General features: G+C 33.3%; 1 protein-coding gene across 1 annotated transcript; it reads right to left on the reverse strand.

Annotated features, from left to right (window-relative positions):
- Positions 1 to 48: 48 nt before the first annotated feature.
- On the reverse strand, positions 49 to 23,378 carry LOC128546546 (uncharacterized). Its single transcript, XM_053517265.1, has 4 exons — positions 22,906 to 23,378; positions 19,411 to 19,541; positions 6,384 to 6,519; positions 49 to 526 (listed from the first exon to the last, which is right to left on the reverse strand). The coding sequence occupies exons 1-4, from the start codon at positions 22,949 to 22,951 to the stop codon at positions 327 to 329; spliced, it is 513 nt and encodes a 170-aa protein (XP_053373240.1). The 5' UTR covers positions 22,952 to 23,378; the 3' UTR covers positions 49 to 326.

Below are 23,378 nucleotides of genomic sequence, written 5' to 3' on the forward strand. Positions count from 1 at the left end.
CGAGATAAAGATTGAGATTTGGTGCATCATCAGCCTACATAATTTTCTATTTTTGTTTTCCCATCAATAACCGTTCCAAGGCAGTGCGCCAATGTCATCTTTTATCATTTCGTTTTGACCGCATTAGCTTTAATATACTGGTGAATATGTTTTGGGTATATCGAGCAAAGTCCTATGCAAACAGTCTTTCAAATTTTCCGTGTTTTGAGAAAATTTATATTTAACGAAAAGAAAAATAATGTGAAACCTAAGACGTATACATATATTTTTCTTAGGAACTGGGTTTGGGGAAAAGTGCAATTTTTTAAAGATAAGTATATGAACCGCTAAGCCTTAAAATAATATTCAACCTCTTGTACAGTTCCAGTCCACCTGTATGAAGAGAGTAAAAGCCCCTTGGTTTTCAATAATCTTAGAGCAGATATCACCTCTGACCAACAACCATTTATCCTTCCGAACTGAATGTTGATGTATTTCAGATGTTTTTCTACCTCTCTTAGACACTCGATACCGCTATCGCCGTCCTCTGTATATAAATGATATATTGCTGTCATAATTACAGTTGTATGTAAATGAAACCGTGTCAGATAAGACTATGTGTTATGATTAAAAAGCAGCCGTCATAAGTAAGTACTTAAATATAGTAAAAAGCAAACCTGTTCAGAATCTCTTTTAAGTATTTACAAATGTAAAAAAAATAGTTTTAATAAAGTTTAAAATTATGACTTTTGAATTTTACTTTTAACACACACACGCCCAAAATAAATAGATATTGTATTTTCCTTTAAGCTGATTTTCACACTACCACCACTGGAACCTTACATAAAATTTTCACAGATGTAGAAACGGTTTGCGTAATGTAAAAGTTTTCAAGGATATATCACTGAGGTTTGTTACGTTCAGTTTGCTTACTGAATTAATTCAGTTATAATTGAGTTATGATTTAAGATTATGTATCTTGCCTAAACAAGCGTGTACAGATCTTATATTAAGTTTTCCCTAGGTATTCAAAGGATTGTGGATTAAAATCTAACCCAGTGTAGAGTTACATGTACCTCCAGAATACAGAAATATTGGAATGATGCTAAATCGAAGATTAAAACTGTATATTTTCCGACAATATTCAGTGGAAACGGTAAATTTTTTTCGCCTTATTAAACAGTACTTATAATAATGTATTTTCTTTTACTATAAGCTTTATTTTTCATTCTGTAGTATTAAATCACATGACATGCAGGGTTGCTGGACAAACTAGTGGTTGTGTCATAGGGTCGACTTAATTTAGAAAAGTGATAAAAACATAAAAACAGATCAAACGTCAAATAGCAAAGGGTCTAAATCAAACAAATTAAGGTAGGCCTTTTAGATTATACATTTTTCCGAACTTGTTTTTGTGCAATATAATGAAAAAAGATATAATATTCCTTTAACAAACTGGAAACTGCAGTTGTTATTTGCAGCAATTGATTCGTCATTTTGTTGAATGTTTGTGTCAAAGTGATTGAATATTCAACGACATATATAATCCAGGAATGCCTTGGACAAGTAAAAAAAAATTCAAAGTGTCCATCCCAGTGGCAAGTATTTTCTTACTTTGCTCAAAGGATTATTGGTAAATTAGCTTGATCACTGCAACCGTATTATATAAATATCATATTGCAGTGTGTGTGACATTGATATTATCAACCCGAGGGTAGAATGTCATCCGAGGCTAAAGCCGAGTGGTGACATTCTGTTTCAAAGGTTGACAATATCAATGTCACACACGCTGCAATATGATATTTATATAATAGTATCATATGATATTTATCTAATTATACCGAACAAAATTTAAAAAAGCACATAAAATGTTTTTAAAATGTTTTTATTTCATTTAATTCTACAGCTTCGTCTTTAGCGCGGTAATCACCTGTGTAAACATTGAAAAGTTACACCATTACAATATGACATTGTGTACAAGGGAGGCAATCATTTGGCTAAAAAATTGAAGCAGTTATTTGCCAAAGGTGTAAACGATAATTTTCTCGGGATCCTCGCTCAAATGTATCAAAATTTACAATCTTGTGTTAAGACATCAACAGGGAGAGTAACGGATTATTTTCCATGTAACATTGGTGTAACAAGACAAAGGGACATAAGTACTTATTTATTGACCAATTATCCTCCTTACTGCGTGAAAAATGCAATTCAGGTATTTTTATCGACAATTCAAGACCTGATATAGTATGTCTGATGTTTGCAGACGACATTGCAAATTGTGCAGAAACTGTATTAAAGTTAAAACAACAACTCAACGTAACAGAACAATTTTCTAATTCAACAGGGATGGAAGTTAACCTCAGTAAAACTGAAATAATTTTATTTCGAAATGGTGGACCCTTAAGAATTAATGCAAGATGGTTTTCCGTGGCCAATTAATTAGCGTTACGACTGTTTATGTATACAGTATATGGGCATCTTATTTACGCCAACCTTATCTTGGACAGCAGCTAAAGAAAAGTTAGCGTCACAGGCACAAAAGTCAATATATGCTATGTATAACTATCAAAGGCCATTTGGGTATTCTAATATTAAACAGTTGTTTCAGTTATTTGATGCTATGATAAAACCAGTACTCTGCTATGGATCTCAGATTTGGGGATATGAGTATTCGCCAGAAATAGAAATCATACATACTAATTTTTGTAAAAAAATCTCTTGGAGTTAAAAATTCAACGAATAACATAATTGTTTTGGGAGAATGTGGCAGATTACCAATGTGTATAACCTATTATTTAAACTGTGCTAAGTATTGGTGTAAACTAATACAGATGCATAAGTCTAGATACCCTAAACGGTGTTATTATATGCTAAAATCTTTAGATAACGTAGGCAGAATCACCTGGGCTACTAAGGTCAAACGCTTGTTATTTTTGTATGGATTTGGTTATGTTTGGGTTTCACATGATGTTGGAGATATTGACTACTTTGTTAGTATTTTTCGTCAAAGACTCATAGATTGTTATACACAAAACTGGAAAGAGTATATCGATGAATCAAGTAGATGTCACCATTATAAACATTTTAAAACTTTATTAAATACAGAACGTGACATTACACTAAATTTGCCATTTAAATACAGGCTAGCAATGTTAAAATTTCGATGTTCAAGCCATAAGCTGCATGTTGAAACTAGCAGGTACAACAATACCCCTTTTAAATCTCATATCTGCCAATTTTGTTATAATAGAAGTAGCACTAGTATTGTTGAATGTGAATATCATGACTTTTTCAATGTGAGAAATTTAGTGAGATCCGTAATCAGTATCTTCTTAATTGGTATTCATCTGATAGAAGTATACAAAGTTTTTATAACATACTTAGCTCTGATAATGAAAAGGTGTTATATCAAACAGCATTGTATCTTGAGAAGCTTTTAAATAATGTTTGATCTGTTTAAGTATGATCTTCAGCAGCCTATAGAGCTATTATATTAAGATATGTTTGCTAGTCGACTGTGTGTTGAATCTATGAATATGTATCTCAACTTAATCAGTGTATATGAATATATTTTGTGGGATCACAACTATTTGATTGAACCACTTACTATATATTATGTGGTATATATTGGGCCGGCGGCCTTTGTTACATTTAATAAACTTTTGACTTGACTTGACTTGACTTATCAGCACGGTCACATGACCTGACAGTCACGTTCGCTTGATCACGTGTCAGAAAGGTTGAAAATATTTCTGATAGTCAAAATATCTCCTTTTCGCGTAATGGGATTTTACCATTGTAGGCAAAAGTGAGGTATAATAATAATTAATATTATCTTAAGTTATCATTTCTTTGTAGAGATACATATTCTACAGCTCCCTTTCATTCTGTGTATATATCAACAACCTCTCAACGAAATGAATAAAAAAATGTTAAATATTCAGAAAATAACCAACATTTTTTATGTAGAAAATCAATAATTTGAAAGCATCTATTACATAGGCAACTTGATAAGATATGTTAAACAAATGATAGATAACCAGTACAGAAAATTCTTTGCTTGATTTTGTAATATCGCACTATTGAAAAGTGAAAATATCTCTCTCTCTCTCTCTATCCTCTGTATGTGTGTGCGCGCGTGTGCGTGTGTGCGTGTGTGTGTGTGTGAAATAACTATTTACCGGTTACCCATGGAATTAGAGAGTACATGTATGGGGACACATACTATTTTGACAGGTATTTTCTTCATATAAAATTACCTGTGGTACAATGAGGCAGTCCCAAAGTAAGAAATGTGTTTTCTCTGCCACTTCAAACTTAAAAAGTCCCAAAATTATTGTTGAGGTCTTTTGCCGTTTTACAACATTCTGGTAGGTTTTTGTATGAGTATTTGGGAAAAAAAACAAGGAAGAATATCCAACAGGGAAAGCCACGTTCAAAAAACGCAGCCTCCTCAAAGACACACACGAACAACTCTTGCACATACAAAACAGTTACCATTGATAAAGTCCTTTATTATATATGTTTTTGTTAAATTAAATATTCTATTCTTCCCAATTCAAACATTCCGTGGTAATACTTTCTCAAGTTGACAGGAGTCAAAATAATCGAAAAACGCATGTTTGATACTGATTTCAAGTTTCAAAATATATATATTTACGAACTTAATAAATACTATGATATACCGCAAGTTCTTTATTCATACACCTATTATCATATTTCGAAATTATTTTAAATAAAATTATTACTATTTATTGTTATGTACTGCAAAACCCGATGCAAAGAATATGTATGCTCTATCATAAACAATTACAGACCATTATGTAATCTTGCTTATCTACAAGTTGGTTTCTCACCGCCACAAAATGATGTATACATAATTATTTTTGGCTATTAATGATGAATAGGTTTACATGGTTCAAAAAGAGAGATGTTTCGGTCATGGACGTACCAGTGTATAAAATCATATACACTATGACCTGCAATTGACATTGACCTTTAAACTATGATTATTAATCTTGGAAATGCCTTGAGTGAATGTTTATGCAAAGTTATTTTACTATCAAAACTTTTTTCACCTAAACTTTTAACTCCATGTGTGATCATGACGTTTTAGTTAGGAATCTGGGTCTGGCGTGCAACAACCTATTTGTATATGGTGAATATTTGTGCATGCATAGAAATGAACATGACAAGGAAAGGAAACATATAAAACATTTGACAACTTAGTAAGTTATTTTCTCTTTGCAATGGTGCATTTATGTGCCAAATAATTTGAATATTTGTTTAAGAAGACCGGACAAAAATCACATTACCGCTAGTCTTATAACCTCTATGCTTTGAAAAAATGAATTACCCACTACTGACATTTTAGTTGTAAATATTTGACGTATTAGCGAGGGTCTGTTTGTTTGTGTTGGGTTTAATGTCGTTTTTCAAAAGAATTTCAGTTATGTAACGGCAGGCATGGATTCTGTACCAGTACAAACCTGTTCTCGGCAAGTAACTGCCAACTTCTCCACATGAATCAACGGTGGAGGACGAGTGATTTGAGACACAATGTTTTTTTATCAAATCGTCACGGAGAACATACGCATCGCCCAGGTCTCGAACTCGTATAGTTGCCCTAGTTTTCCGAAATAATTACATTTTGTTTACGTTAAATCACCTTCTGAGTCACAGTCTAACCTGTTTATAAAGACCACCAAACGGACCAACAGGAAATGACCACTATAGGCAGATGATCACTATACCCGGGTTTTCGACGTAGAGCATTCCATCTGTCTAAATCATTATCATGCTGGTAATGAACACGATGCCCATTACTTCAAATGATGTACAAATATTTTATTATGTTACTTTAAACAGATACAAAGTTGAAAATTCTATTCAGTTATGTATACACGTTTTTAGAATATGCTGGTGCAATTTCCGTTGCTAGATTTTGATGTCTTCTTCTACTTCTTTGGAAAGGGTAACTAACTTTTATTCCTCACAAAATGGTTTTATAATTATATTTTTTTCTTTAAATATGAATCCTGTAGATGAAGAATTTGATTTTATTGTCATTTTAAGGTCAAATTAAGCCTGTCGCTAGCAACATATTTACTCAAACATTTCACAGATATTTTGTTGTGTTAGAATAATGTTGCATCTGAAAGTTCGTTCATTTGGTTACAGTAGGAGGAAAAATGCTGTGATTCTTATCAGGTTTTTACTGCCCGGTATGCTAGGGTAGTCTGATGAATTTTCAACTAACCAATTTATATAGTGTCATGCTGTATAAAGGTTTGTTTCATAGACAATTCAAAAGGTTAAGCGTAAAGATGACTGTTCTAAGACATAATACTGTATATACAGGTGACTGCTAATGCAGATTAGACTGTGTAAGTAAACTTGTTTACCTCCTTTTATGATTGTCTCCAGCCTTTCCAACGCGTCTGCACGTTGTACGTGCATTCTTCGAAATAAAAACTCTCGCTCAATTGCCGCCTCCGTGTCTTCTTGAGTCTGGCGATAAGCCTCTTCCAGTACCTCTAACTTTAAAAGCATGCAAATATAATAAATATGTTAACCATGATATTATCAAATATGAAAAAACAAATAATAAAGACATTAGTCCGGTTCCTTGTATTAATGGCGTAGAAAATTCTCTTTGTGACATGTCTGATTTTACAATCTATAAAAAACATTCGGAGTTATCAAGCTAAGCTAACAGACGTTACAATAAAGTACTTGTTTTTGTATTTTGTAGGAATAAACACTTGTCTTACCAATCAATACGCAAACTAGACGTTAATCCCCCACTTTTAAATTAAAGACGCAGAATGTATTTCGACAACCCAATAAGCACGATAAAGTGTTGGGTTGGACACAAACAATTGTTACAGCTTCAGGTAAAAGAGGAAAATAGACCAAGTTAAATAGCCATCCGAGACCTTGACATTTTAACTGGTGGCATGGTTCTTGCCCGCGACAAAACGTACTGTTATAATGATTATTTGTGCCAAGTTCTTTGGACGTCCTACCTTGCGCAATAACATTGTCGGCCTAACACGATTTAGCAAACAAGTAATATAATTGATAAATTAAACGAGACTTACCTGGAAGTTGAAGTTCAATTATTATTATTATTCTACTGCCACTGGACCACAGGGTTTAATGAGATGAACACGTGATCTTATCAGGTGACCAGGCAGACTTTCAGTTTATAATTAATTGAAATGCTGTCACTGGATCATAATAAGGCTTGTTAAATATGGGAGGGCATTAAACCCTGTGGTCCAGTGGCAGCAGAATAATAATTGAACTTCAACTTCCAGGTAAGTTTCGTTTAACTTATTAATTCTACTGCACTGGACCACATAGGGTTAAATGAGAGTTCATAGACCATGGCAGCATTTTAATAGAAACAACACATTTTCAAAACATATTGACTGTAACAGAATAAATTCTGTATACTGATCAACATGTATACATGTACTGATTATTCCAGATCATACATAATTTCTGCTTTGATGAATTATTGGCAAGTGAACAAACACAGTGCACATTGTGATTGCAAATTATACCTTCAGTAAACACTCTTATATATAATGTAAGTGATACATTTATTTGTTTATCTCTTGTTCAGGAAATTCAAGGATACAAACATGAGATTAATACGTAACCCCATCGTTTGTGATATATTATTCCACTGTCACTGTAGGAGTTTAAATATTCTGCGCTAATTCTCCACTCAACATGATGCAGAATAAAAATGTAGAGCTGATTCTATACGACTACATTATCCAACAAATAAGTAAACCTAAATTTGCAAATATTATGAAAAATTGTAAAAAGTAAACAATGAAAATATCTGTAAATAATGGATACAAAAATGTTAAAGTAGAATATACCAAAAATAGGGACAATCATGTCAGTCGAATATTTAGTTAACATATTTATTTGTTAACTTATGTCACCAATTTCAAGAACAATATTCCTAAAAGCAGAAATTGGACTTTATCTTATAAGCAATTTAACTGAAAACTTAATTCAGATCCATGAGTGTTTTGGTTTTCTTACTGAGAGAAGCTAGTTTAACTGCCAATAAATAATACATTTAGCCCCCTCCTTTTTGTTGAACTTTTTGCAACTTAAGCAATATACATTTGCTCAATGTTTTACTGATATGGAAAAACAACCATGAATGTATAAAGAGCGTAGTTACGTAATATACTAATATGTCCCCTTCCCCCCGCCCTCCCCCCCCCCCCCCCCCCCTCTCTCTCTCTCTCTCTTTGCATCGGCTATGATAACCTCACTTATAATTCAAGCAATCACTCCCACATTGCTGATCAGGCTGCAGCTGATTCTTTTCTTCATTTATGGCATTTTGGCTTTTAGTGTGACAAGCCTTGCATTAACGATTACATTCGAATAAGTGTGTAACATATAAACATAGGCACCAATTGACTTGGAAACAGAAACTATAAAACTATGGTCACAAACACCACTGAATATACCAGAAATCACACATGATCTCATGATTTATTTTTCCAACTATGTATCAGACTGACCAAATGACTGTTCAGTTCAATTTTGAACAATATGAACTATATGTATTGAATTGTGCATTCATTGACAATGCATGGAAACTAATGTAGGCACATATTTTAGACTTAATGCATTTTATCAAGTAAACTATTTTGAAACATTTATATTTATTGTCTGTTTCTCTGGTGCTTCTGTTAAAGCAAGACCAATTTTTCATTCAAATTAATGTTCGGTTTAAGGTCTTTAACTAAGATGAACCAATTAATTCAATTACATTTGATGTAATAGTTGTAAAAGCCAACTTGGTTACAGTACGATCAAAAACCTTTCAATTTCCTGGATCACTTTTAAAAGGGAATAATATATAACAAGATACATGAATATATAATGTCCAGGCCTAATGTTTGTTTTAGAAAAACAGTGCTATCAAACTTCTTCAAACATAGAAGGAGTTAATATCCATCAATTATACCCGATATATTTCCCAGAGATAATATCACCACAACTGATACAGATTGGACCTATTAGGGAACCAGTCAAATATTCCCAGAGATCCTAGATACAGTTACATAATTCCAGATGTTGAATTTTCTCCAAGTTCAGTTTAACATGTAAACAAAAAAAAAATAAACATTTGTTTTCGGACATTAGGCTGAAAAAATCTGAATGGTTGTTTTGTTCCATTCTTAACTTAATCATCTTGAACAATGCTGAACCAGTCATCTCAATTAAAGTTAGCTCTTTGTATCTTTGTACTGAGTTGTTGCCTAGGATACTGAATGGTTTGTGAAAACCAAAGTAGTTTGTCCAGTGAAAAAACTGTTATAAATAAACAGACAGGCTCATGAGCCCTAAAAGACCAAACCAGTTAGGATTTAAATACTTTTCCGTCATTGGAACGCTTATTAGTAAAGTTCATCAACCACGAAGAAACTGTTTTTATGCAAATTAATCCTTATTCAACAATCTTATCAGTTATAAATAGTTAAAATGTACACATTTGCTGTCACAAAATAATTATGTCATAATGCATAATACGAAAATAGACTTTCAGTCTACACTTGGCTCCTAAGTAACATTGATATAACATACATCATATCGAGGGCTCAACGCGAAACTGTTCCACGTGCATTTTTGAATGTTTTTTCAGGAGAAAGAAAAAAGTTCTTAATTTTATTATTAATGGAGTTCTGGTTATTTAATTCAGATATGACATGCAGAATTAAGTAAGTAAGTATAGTGTAACAAAAAACTTTACTACTGACTTGACAGAGGTATTTGTAAACATATGTTATATGGAACAGTTTCGCGCCCAAAATTGAAGAAAATGTGAAAATTGTTTGACTGCGAAACTGTTCTACCCAGGTTTTAATTTTGAACTGGACATTTATTGTTTTAATCTGTGACATGTAAGTTTATAAAACTCTACACAGTTGCACTTCCATATTCAAATGTGTTACATGGAACACCCAAAAGAAAATGTTAAAATTATTTGACTGCGAAACTGTACTACCAAGGTTTTAACTTTGAACTAAGATTTATTGTTTTAATCTTTTACATGAGATTTCATAAAAAAATCTATACATTCCACTTCCACATTGAAAACTACCAAATATGGAAGAAAAAAAGCTATTCAAACTAACTGTTCCATGTGCATTAAATTTTCTAATCACACATAATCCAGTATTAAATACAATTTTGTAGAATTATAACAGGTAATGTCAAATACTGGGAGAAATTTGGAGAAATTGAAGAAATATAATGTAAAATATGTAGAGGATATTTTTCTGTTTTGAGTGAATATGGAATACATCTCACTGAGGTTTTCATGAGCGCGTATGTGAGATATATTCCATATTCACTCAAAACAAACAATTTTTTTTTTACACTCAGCAAAAGAGATATGGATATTTTACTTGCTATAACTGGTATTATATCTTTATGTCATCTGCTAAGTACCTACGTATCGTCCTACAGACAACCAAAATTATTTTAAACAAATACCCTCTCCTTCATTGATTTCCACCGCGCATGTGCATTTCATGTGCATTTCATGTTTAAATATCTACCGGCCGCTCTAATCAGTCCAAAATATGTGTAAATGAAATCTGTGTGACCAGTCTGCAGTGAAAAACATGAAAGCTTCCTGTTTCCAAAAGTATGCGCCAGATGACGTTAGATAAGAGAGGGTGTGCCGTCGGAATGGTCTAGAGTGGCATATCAAACTGAGAGGTACATGCTTAAACAACATGTTTTATATGAAATAATATTCGAGAACTAGTTGAAACGAAACAAAATTTGTGTGCTACCGTGGTGTTCAAAGTCTCCTGACTTGAACCCCGTTGAACACCTGTGGGATGAACAGTTGGGCGAAGAGTCAGGGGTCTGAGACATGTTCCTTGCAATCTCCATGAACTACAAAATGCTGTTGCAAGAACATGGAATGCTATTCCACAGGGGCGTATCCGATCGTTCATTTGATTCATGCATTCCAGGTATACAGCTGTTATTAATGCACATTTCTTGCGGCATCAAACCCTGGCAAAAGATTGCATAGCATTTACTTGTCTGATTTCTGTATACATTTAACTTTCTTGTCCAGTTCTGCATTACATAGTGGTATGAAATATGGTTAAAGAAAGAAGACAACTCAAGTTTTCAACATGTTTCGTATTAAATAGTTCTCCAGGCAACATACAATGTATAGTGGTACAGAAAGAATTAAATGAACAATTTAGATGAATAGGGGTGTTAAGGCCCACAACTTGGGGTGTAGCACTTCCAATCGACTTGCTGTGGTGCATTTTCACTGCCCAAGAAAACAAATTTAAAGGTTTACTCAATATCCTACAGTAATTTTCAGACAGGGAATTTGTTTTTTCCAGCGCAAGGGGTCATAGTTCATACAAAGATTCGTTCAGAAAACGTAATTTTACCCCAAATCAGGCCCTGGTTATATAAATAAAAATATTATGGAATATATGCTAATTTCAAAGTGGTAGTTAAAGTACTGTGTTCAGGAAATAGGCAGACAATGTAAACTTTTCGAAAAGAGACCCCAAAATGCATTTCATTTGTTACCAATAAGAACAAGAAAAAAGATCTTAAGTTCAGAGATTACTACGACTCCTGTGGCTATTAAAACTTTATATATAATTATATGTCCTGTTCGTTCTCAAAATAATCGGACCCAGACAGGCCAGAGTGAAAAATGTGAAATTAGTAATAATTATAATCATGATAGCCAGTAACCAAACTATTTTGACGGAAACATTTGAACAATTTTGCAACGTTCCCGTAATTTTTAATTAAAAATAAACCGACATATGGCAAGATAATTTTCTCCCATAAATGTGTGTACATGTATTTGAAAATTTTAAATTTTATGATCATATAATATATACATTTTGTACACCCAGCAGACGAGAAAGCCGAAATATCGTAACTGGATCTAAAAATGTTCAAACGCAGGTGCGTTTCAGTATGGGAAAATCAATTAAGTAAATTCAGTGACGAAAAGGTTATAAGAAAGCAAAGTCTAGGGAAATGAATGATTATTGAGTCTCTCAACTTTTGTTGCCATGCAATTGTTTCCGGTCAAATATTTCGGTGTTACTTGCATTTTCTGTTTTCCATCACTTAGGTACCAATAAGTGTATAAAACTGGAGTTACATAATGTGGCAGTCTTTACACAACAACCATCATTCTTTGTTTTGATTACAAGACAAAAATTATGTTTTTGGATTCTTATATTCTTTTTTACTATGTGTATGAATGACAAATAAATTGTGTTTTTGAGCATAAGATTTACTGATAAAGTTTTATGGAATTTTAAACAATAATATTTTGACACGTAACAATTTTTCCGGTTTTTGTGCTAACTGCATTATTTCTGCTTCAAGTTTATTATTTATTTTAGTAAGACTTATTTATTTATAACAAAGGAAGATCTCCCTGATTTCTTAACACTGATTATGAAGCCAATAAATAAATAAATAAATTTGAAAATTTGTGAATATTTCAATTTTTTGTGGACACATTTTTTGGAAGGTTTGTAACTTGTGGTTACTGGAACTGTCAGTTAAAAGACAGATTTTGACATTCAAACTCAGACTGGTGCAGCACCCGCATCAACGCACACACATTAACTATAACATAAGGAACGGCAGTAGTTTAAAAATTAGTAAAAAGGTTTTTGTATTCAACTTCTGTAAATACAATGTAGTGCAACATCCTGTTCATTTGTATGGTTACTTATTCTAAATAATAATTTGTGAGCATTTCTCGGATGAAATGGTCGCGTAATTCGAAATAGTTTTTTTAAGTGATTTTAGTTAAGGCGTTAATACTGAAATGTTTAAAATAAAAATAATGCTGAGAGTAAAGTATACACTTGACACTTGTAACACTATTTAGCTCTATTTGGAAACAAATTCGGTGCTATTAGCACATATTCAATGTATAGTAATAGATATTATACAGAAAAGTTTGTAATTGAAATCGTTTTAAACTGGTGAGCAACTTCTTGTATTTACATAATTAGTTAAATCTTAAAATTTGAGTGATCAGTGTTTTGCATCTCACACCAGATTGTTTTTACCGCATATATTTTTTTACATCGGTTTGTCTTCGAAATATATTTAAAATAAACTCTTCACTATACTAATCATTTTCAGAAATGTTTGTGTGTGTTCTGGTTTAACGTCTTTTTCAACAATTTTTCAGTCATATAAACAACGGTGTCTACTTGTAGCATTGAGCACAATAAAATCGACATCCTTCATCGGAATCATTGCAAAGCCACTTCTGGTTATAAAATAAAAAAAATGAAAGAAGGACCAATTACTACACCAAGCAATATATTGTCAGTAATTTTTATGGACCCAGAATATGTCCGAAATTAAATTGCTGACTTTAATATGGCTGTTGGTTTTTTGTCTGACTATGAATGTCATTTGTCAAGCTTTTTGGATCACATTTTCAGGTCTTGATTGTAACATGTGATCATTTGGAGGACAGTCATTTTGCTCTGACATGAAACGTATATAAATGAAATCAATTCAAGTCGATCAAATAATTTACATTCCTAGTTAATCAGTTAATAGGATTTACCAATCTGACTAAGGTACATCTCCTATTACGCTACGCTTAGGATCTGACAACGAGCTATTGATAGCCTCGTTCTGACGACTCTTCCGCTAGCCAATCAAAATCTAACTTACAACATTCTGCAAGCTTTTAAAAGCCTTGGTTTTTGATATCTACAATTTTTATGTTGAAAGATGTCAGATAGCCGCTTAGCTCAGCCGGTAGGGCACTTGCTTTGTAAGCGAGAGGTCCCGGGTTCGAGCCCTGGATTGACTGCAAATTTTTCTTACTCTTTGACATTCGAACAAGTTTTTATGATTGGTTCAAATAAAAATAGATTTGCGAAAATAAAAATAGCAATATCGGAAATCCAAAATATACAGAAGACGAATGTGAATGGGTCGTTCTCAGATCTTCGTTTAGAAGATCAAGTACTTTAGTCAGATTGTAGGATTTACCTGACCCAATAACTGATGCCCTATGTAAATTTTTTAGTTAAGGTTGGAAGCACGAGTATTTGGGGCAAGTGTGCATCAGTTTCTGATTGATAGCGAATTGAGATTTCGGGGGAATAAAGTAATAACTTATTGTGGCGGCAAAAAATCAATCACGTGGGATGAGGGGGCAGGTGCATGTGTTGAAAATGCATTTGTAAATTTGATTGATTGAAAATAATATGTGAAACACTGCTGCTTGCTGTATCATGGTATCTCCATGGGTAGTTGGTAGTTGTTATTTACAATAAGTGCTTACAGTCTCAGTTACTGTAGTAGTCATTGCCTTAGATAAATCCCATGGTTGATCACGTATGTACACAACCGCAAGTTTGTCCGTATAAGAAGTAATGTACGCAAAAGCCATTCTGTCTGCAAAAGTATGACGTAAACGCCCGCCAGTCTGTCTGTTCCGTGTCCATGTATATGTCAAGTAGTAACGTAGACAAATGCCAGCTTGTCCGTGTAAGTAATAATGTATACAAATGTATGTTGCTATGTGTATGTTGTGAGGTATAAAAATGCCACCGTGTCTATGTTAATAATCTAAGCGTGTCTGTGTATATATTGTATACTTGCATTAGTTTGCCAGCCTGACCGTGTAATAATTTATACAAGAATATTCTTTGGTGTGTTCGTGTTCGTTCTGTGCGTATCCATGTATATATCATCGGCATGTCAGGGTATAATGTCAGTTGTGTATAAAAGCATAAAAGTCAGTTGTGTATAAAAGTGTACAAGTCAGTCGTGTATAAAGTGATGTAAACTGTGTCTAGGTTTACTGTGTAAAGTTATGTTAACCCATGTGTTGGTTTACGGTGTAAAGTTATGTAAACCGTGTGTAGATTTATGGTATATATAGTAATGTAAACCGTGTCTTGGTAACAGTATGATGTAAAGTTATGTAAACCCATTTGTTAGTTTACTGGAGTTTTGCTGGTTAGTTTAAGTTCATGAACAGGGTTTTTCCCATGGAAACGTTCAGTAATTCCTAGTTTCACGGGTGTGATAGGCAATGTTATTATTCTAAACATCAAATATGTATGATTACACATGCGCTTGATCGCTCGTCCCACAGCAGGCCTCCTCGGTACGAGAATGGTCTCTTCCTTGAGTATCTTTTCACGTGGCCATTACTACCACAACAATTTTCCTAAAATCTTAAGGTGTCCTCTTTGAAGCATTCATATAATATCAGTTTGTACTTTTATGCCATACATTTGGAATGTATATGAATTTATATCATACATCAGAAACTAGACAAATGCAAATTGATTTATAAAAAGTAAAAGTGTTACGAGAGTCTTTTTTGTTGTTACTAATTTGGTAGTCACAAAATAAGACACATTATTTTATTTAGAAAATAATTGTTTTCATTTTTGCACACCAAGTGTTGTGTGTTGTTATGGTTACAGTAAATCTCATGTGTTTATACTTGTGTAGGATCAATCTGATTTCCGTTTCCGATCCCGTATGTTACAACGTACATCATCGTTGTTTTTGAAAAATTCCCACCCACCACACCGTAATTTGATGTTTATATATATTTAAATAACTTAATTTCTATGTATACATAATTTAATTTCTATATTCCTGTATGTGTTGTTTTTTTTTTTATGTTGTGCAGTTTAGACTGAGAGGCAGACATAATGGGTATTTAATTTAAAGCCATGTATCTTCGCTTTAGCCAAAGGTTTGTTAAATACCATGCAGTAACTGGATAAAATAACTGCACTTGCAGTAATCCTGACAACATTTCAGAAACACTTTAAATAAATAATATTTTTGTAATAAAAAATAAATAAATCTAAAACATATAAATACATAATTTTCATCTTATAAAATACAAACATATTTTCATTTACAATACTTTTCTTTAGCTTGTTTATAGTGTACTGTATCTATGTATGGGCCTCCTTGTTATCTCCCTTTAGTTCACTGCAATATGTATGACATCATCATAACTAATTATGACACTATATTTCATAGGAAATGCCGTCACTAGAGTATAGGATGACACTAATCAGCTGTTTATTTGAACAACGAGCTGCATTTAGAACAGTTTCGCAATAAAATATTCATTCAAAATAACAAAATAAATGAGTGCGAAACTGTTCTATTATGAAAAAGAAAAATATAATTTAATGAAAAAGTGTAACAAAATGCAGTTTGACACTTTTTTTTATATGAAACATTAGATAATGATAAAAAAATATTTTTATTCACATAAAACTTTTTCCTTGGAACAAATTATTTTTTGCTGACTTGGTAACTGTTCTATGTGCAGGCATTCACTTGGAACAGGTTCGCAGGGAAATTGGTTTGCTTTCCCAGATAGAACAAAAGGACACATTTTGAATAAAATAGAAATATATACAGATATTAGTCTAATAATTTTCCAGTAAATGTATTGGGACAAGTAGCACATATTTATGCCAAAAAGTGATTTTATGAAAAAATGTCACATGGAACAGTTTCGCGTTGAGCCCGCGATATATGTCATAATTAAGTAAGAAGCATAATATGTCAACATTTCCAGCACAGACATGCTGCCTGTAAGATTTCCCAAAATAATGTTGTTCTCTAAAGCAGACACAGACTGCATGCTCTGTCAAAGACAGATACATATATTGAAGTATCAAGTGACTTCAAATCGTTGCAGGGACTTAAATCATTGATACAATTTATCTAAGCCCAAAACCATACTCTGCAAAACCCGGCTATTTCAAAACTGTAAGTTATGTGTACAATGTATTGGAGTTTTGACAGCCTGCTGCCACCATTGTACCTACTGTACTGATGTAACAAATTGTCTTAGTATACAATATTTATATGTTTACTAGTGACATTGTGTTTTGTTGTCATAGCTCGTAGCTTTGTCTTCTGTTTTATTTCAATAACAATGGATAAGACTTATTATTATGGTGTTGGTATACCTACTGTTTTTATTAGAGATTTGCATTATTACATAGTGTTGTCCCGGTTCATTACATACCATGCTGAAATTTTGATTGCTTATTCTGTCATATTCTCTTAAAGTACCTTCTGTACTAATTTTGACAGTACATAACAGTATTTGATTTTACATCCAGTGCCTACAACTATGAACTAGGAAACCTTACCTTGTCTCCGTTTTCCCTTGCTGTATATTGCCATGTTATGCTTCAGAATCATTGTACTGGAAATGCCATCTTTCGCCACTGTACCTTAGACTGTACTGGATATTGCCACTGCATTCAATTTTCACAAATTTATTTGCCTCAGTACCTACTGAATTGTACTGGTTTAAGCAAATTAATTCAATGTCATGTTTCGCCACAATACCTACTGTACTGGATATTGCGATTGTGTTTCCACAAATTCAGTTGCCTCAGTACCTTCTGTACTGGTTTAAGCAAATTAATTCGATGTCATTATTCGCCTCAGTACCTACTTTACTGGATATTGCGATTGTGTTTCCACCAATTCATTTGCCTCAGTACCTACTGTACTGGTTTAAGCAAATTATTCATTGTCATGATTTGCCTCTGTACCTAATGTACTGGATATTACAATTGTGTTTCAACCAATTTATTTGCCCAAGTACCTGCTGTACTGGATTAAGCAAATTAATCCATTGTCATGATTCGCCCCATTATCTATTGTACTGGATATTACAATTGTATTTCCATAAGGTTATCTGCCTCAATACCTACTGTAATAATTTAAGCAAATGAATCCATTGTCATGATTTGTCTCATTACCTACTGTACTACATACTGCAAAAGTTTTTGGCAAATTAATCCATTGTCATGATTCGCCTTAATTAGTACTTACTGTACTAGATTTAGCGACCAACAGGATTAATACAGCTTAAATCCGCACTAGAAATATTACACCGATTGTAATCAAGTAAGAACTTTTACTACAAAAATGTGATAAGCCTTTCGTAAAATGTTATTAAATTAATCCAAAGAATACACCAGAATGTATCAATTGAATAATCACAAATGAAAGTACATTAAAGAATAAATGCTACAATTTGTAGAAAAATCACAATTAATCTCCGAAAGTAAATATACGTCCACACTGATAAGAAAACGTTTTGGTTCAGCCTGGTCACCTGATAAGATCACCTGTTAAGGTTTAGGAGTATATCACCAAAACACAGAAATATTTTATAAACGAACAACATCGTTACCAATATTTTACCTGACCATTACATGTTCTGCCGTTCTGTCCCGTACTGAAAATATTCTGAAACAGTTGTCCCCCTTTGAAAATGAATGCCATTTGTAAAGAAATAAAAATAAACAATTGCTGAAAACTGTGTTCCACATAGTTATGTGAAATTTCAACACTCGCACGCTATTGCAAATGCATCAAAACAAACATGTGAAACAGTTCTTTGAAAATGGTGAGTTTTTAAAGGCGTTTGACTGCCCGGAAGTGGGGCCCCTTTAGGCAGTCCTTTTTCCGGAATTCAATGTTTGTATTGCCACTTGTTTTGTAGTTTTTGTTATGATAGCGTGTATACTACTCTATAAAACAAGTGTCAGTATACTGATATAAGCATTGAATTCCGAAAAAGGACTGTCTAAAGAGACCCCACTTCCAGATAGTCAAACGCCTTTAAAACTCACCATTTTCAAGGAACTGTTACACATGTTTGTTTTGATGCATTTGCAATAGCGTGCGTGTGTTGAAATTTTGGTAACGATGTTGTTCGTTTATGAAATATTTCTGTGTTTTGGTGATATACTCCTAAACCTTAATCTCATTTAACCCTATGTTGTCCAGTGCAGTAGAATGAAATATTTGTACAGCATTAGAAGTAATAAGCCTCGTTTACATTAAACGCATATTTTTTTCAAATCTTAAGTGAGATCTTTAGCTTTGAGCTTGAAATGTAAGTTCTTTACGCAATATGCTATGATATAGCGAACGTTTGTGCCATTTAATATAAAAAAAAGATATGGGCAGGACAAGAAGTAAACAGAACATTTGACCTCCGATTATAACCATAGAGATACGGGTTTGAATTTGTACGTGATTCCTAGTCTTAATGTTTTTAACATTTTGCCAAGTAATTTGAATATCCATCCATGCATACATTAGTTAAAGACAGAAAGAAGAATAATACTGTAAAATGCAAACTTTGTGCATTACGCTTTAAACTAGACATATTTGTAAATGGAAATGTGTTGATATGGACCGCTGTTATGGTACAAAATCATGCAACGTCTTTCTTTAACGGGGTCTCTTAAGAAAGCTCGATATTCTTATCAAATTTAATACTACATTAACAAATTTAAATTTATATTATCTTGCCTCTTCTCCACGACGGACAGACCAAAGTATTTCGTCAGGTCTGATAATTGTTCTCGAGCTTATCCCGCCAGTCAATGCTGATCCTGGTCGAAGCATTGTCAATAAAGTTTCATTTTCGCGCCAGCTTTCGCCTGTAAAATGTATGAAATAAACAAAACGTTAAGGTGAGTCAACGAATTGATATGTATGCTACTAGAATAAACATAAGTAAAATTGTTCATTTTTATAAAAGTAGATGCGATTTGTCAATTTTATGTGCGATCGTTTAAGGTAGTGGACCCGTAATAGTAATGTTTAAAAAATTGCTTTAACTTTATACGGTCTTAAAGTTAACATTGTTTTGCACTGTATTGCAATTTTTAAACAAGTTTTATCTTTTCGTTTTTTTTTTTTGGGTGGGGGGGGGGGGTTTCGTTTTTTTTTGTTTTTTTTAATTTTGTATAATTTATGATATTTTCTCTAGCTCAAATCGAGATAGATTTGACCGGTGTAAAAAAAAAGTTTGCATATAATTCATTTTACCAATAATTTTGATAACATAAATTTTAAAGTATTGGTAAACAAGTATAAAACACAAAATAAAACTCGAAAGAACATTTTTTCAAGGGAGTATCAAGTAAAAGAATTCAATTGGACAGATTTTTAGTTTTAGAAAATCTTAAATAATGTGCTTAAAATTGATCAACTCAAGACTTAAGTATTATATTCAATCTTAAATGTAACGTATCAGTAACCATTTGTTTTTCATAATCTAAAATTTTGGGTACTATCTCTTCAACACAAAATTATGGGCGAGTCCTGTGAGAATGTTTTAAATTTTGCTCCCTACACGGGGCAGAAGTAAAACCTACTTACATTTCTTCCACAATATATAAACTAAAGAGTAAAGGCACAATGTAGAAATTTTACGGCATGTAACTCAGTATTCTCAAAGATGTCTAACCCTTCAACGTTCTCTATTGGGGTAAGATTCACTTTAAACAGCAAGAAATGGCTTATCAAATGAAAATGTTCCGCTTTTGTACAATAAATCAATCATAAGTCTTGAAAAACAGTTTAACTTTCTAGAACCAAGAGGTTCATGATGTCTCTGGATCGCTCACCAACGTAATATGAACTACATAGACATGTGTAAGAGATCGGATGAAAAAGTCAAATATAAGATAGCATTGAATATTTTCGCAGTTTTGTGAACATATTTTTATGACAAACTGATGCTAATATACCCTGAAATCCCGAAAATAAGCCGCGGCTTATTTTAATTTTTCGTAAGGATTTGGTGGCTTATTATCGAGACCGGCTTGTTCTTGAGTCCGGCGAACTTTTGAGTACATATATTCAGTAACGGTTTAAAAACCGGCGTATTTTTGAGTACCGAAATACTGGAGATATGGATGTCATATATTTTGGATTTAAGCAAAAACATCTACGTCGGTAAACACTTATACTTCTGACATAACAGTTTTGTTACAATTTGTTACAATTTCTTAATGAAAATAGTCCGATGCTAACAGATAATTACCAATTAAAACGTTTTGTCTGGCCTAACAAACAAATATATCTATGATTTAATCGGCCAACGGGTATGAATAACTTACACAATACGTGATAAAGACTGTATTGTGTTATAAACACTGGTCACGTTAATTAGTAGAACTGACGTGACGAGAAATGTTTGAGGCAGGATTTTTTAATTTGTCCGTGGTTTTGAAAATCAGCACAATACGCATTGTTTTAAGCGTTTTATTCCAAGGTATATTTTATTGCTATTACATGTGGAAATAAATCTGCTATGTACACGTTGGTAACTTTTGCTATCTTATATGGTGTCCTAACAAAGTAATTGATACTATTACTGATAAAAAAATGGACGGCTTATTTATGAGTGCGGCTTGTCTATGAGCCCTTTTTGCCTGTAGTAAAATGGTGGCTTATTTTCGAGACCGGCTTATTTTCAAAACCGGCTTATTTTCTGGATTTCAGGGTATTAAGACAGTAGGTCAGTAGGTCAAATTCATCATCACTGAAAGTCATTTTGTGAGATCGATGTGCAAAACTGTATATTATGTCAACCAAATTCCAAGGCTGTATCTTAAAAGAAAACAAGAAAGTAGGTCAGTAGGTCACTGTCAAGTGATTCTTAATTACATGGGGTCATCAAATGATTATGATTAAACAGTCTAGGAAATATGGTCAGATATAAGTATTTTTTCTATTTATCTCATATAACAAGTGAACCTCGAGGCGGGGCCTCTCTACACCCCAGGGGCCTAACTGGAACAATTTTGGCAGAGGACCACTAAGCAATGCAAAATAACAAATATAAAAAGCCCAGGCCTTGCAGTTTCAGGGAAGAATATTTTTAAGTTTTTTCCTATATAAGTCTATGTTAAACTTGGGACATCCTGGTTGGGGCCTCATTTCACCCCAGTGGTACAATTTGAACAATCTTTAGAACCACTAGACCATGTTATAAACCAAATAACAAAAGCCTAGGCCTTGACATTTCAGACAAGAAGATTTTTTAAAGTTTCTCAAATATTAGTCTATGTAAACATAAGGAACCCCTTGAGCGGGGCCTCTTTTCAACCAAGGGGCATAATTTGAAAAGTCATGGTAGAGGACCACTAGATAATACTACTTAAAGAATATCAACACCCTTGGCTCTGTTACTTTTGCTAAGACGATTTTCAAAGTTTGTCCCTATATAAGTCTGTATAAACTTGTATAAACCATTTGTCCCCAAGGGCTTGACCATATTTGATATTTGGGATAATTTGAACAATCTTGATAGAGGACTACTAGAAAGCCCTAGGCCCTGTGCTTTTGGAAGATTTTCGAAATTTTCCTCATATAAGTTTATATAAACCAAGGGCCATATTTGACCCTGCAGGGATTATTTGAATAATCTTGGTAGAGGACCACTAGATGATGCTACATATCATATTTCAAAGCCCTACGACCTGTGGTTTTGGACAAGAAGACTTTTTTAAAAATCCTTTGGGATCCAAAGGTCTGCGTGGATTTCAATTCTTTGAGCAAATTTGAAAGGATGGCACTCATTGATCATTCCTGTGAAGTTTGGTGTAAATCTACCCAGTGGTTTTGAAAGAAAAAGTTTTTTGTTTTTAAATTGTTGACAAACGGCGCATGATGGACGACCGTTGACGGACATCGAGTGGTCATAAAAGCTGCGTCAAGTGAGCAAGAAAGAATTATAATAAAGAAAAAACAATTTTGGTCTTGCTACGACATGAATCCATGCCCTTCTTAAAAATTAGTCAAAATATGTGTATGAGTAGGTTTATGGTAGGAACTGAATACTCTTCAAAAGGAGGCACAGACTTACAGGTCCATTACCTTAAAGTGTGTCTTTGAAAAGTACTTAATATGTAAAAAAGTTGTTAATTTGATTGTTGAATTAGAAAAGTAGTAAGTTGATTACAGACTTTTGAGGGTTTTCAAACCGGGAGAGACAAGGTCTTTAGGTTTTACCTTCAGCCCATTTGCTAGGCCAGTCCTCCTGCTTTGATATTTTCATTTCCGGTTTTCCTTAAGTTTGTAATGTTTGCTGGAATACTTGGCTATTTCAGTGTGTTTATCTAGCACAAATGTGTCTGCTTTTACGTCTTCTTTAGGAACGAACTTGTAGCTTCCGGGATAAATGCTACTTGCATCCCTGTCAATCATCCTTCTCTTTATTCCAGAAAGAGAATCGTCGTATATCATCGTTTCTTTTTTTCTTCCTTTGTAAGAAGTTTTAAACAACGACTTGTCTCAAGGTTAACCTTTGATTGTAGGTCATAAGATTCACGCATACTTTCTGTAGCTCGTTCTTCCTCTGAACGAATAGATATTTTATCGCGTGCTTCTGCTTCCTTGTGTTTACGCAAACTTGTGAAATTTTCGCAAAGTTTTATGAGATTCCGGATAATGTCTTGAAGTTCAATATAATTGAAAACATATTT

The sequence above is a fragment of the Mercenaria mercenaria genome, chromosome 11, assembly GCF_021730395.1.
Source record: "Mercenaria mercenaria strain notata chromosome 11, MADL_Memer_1, whole genome shotgun sequence".
NCBI lineage: Eukaryota > Metazoa > Mollusca > Bivalvia > Venerida > Veneridae > Mercenaria > Mercenaria mercenaria.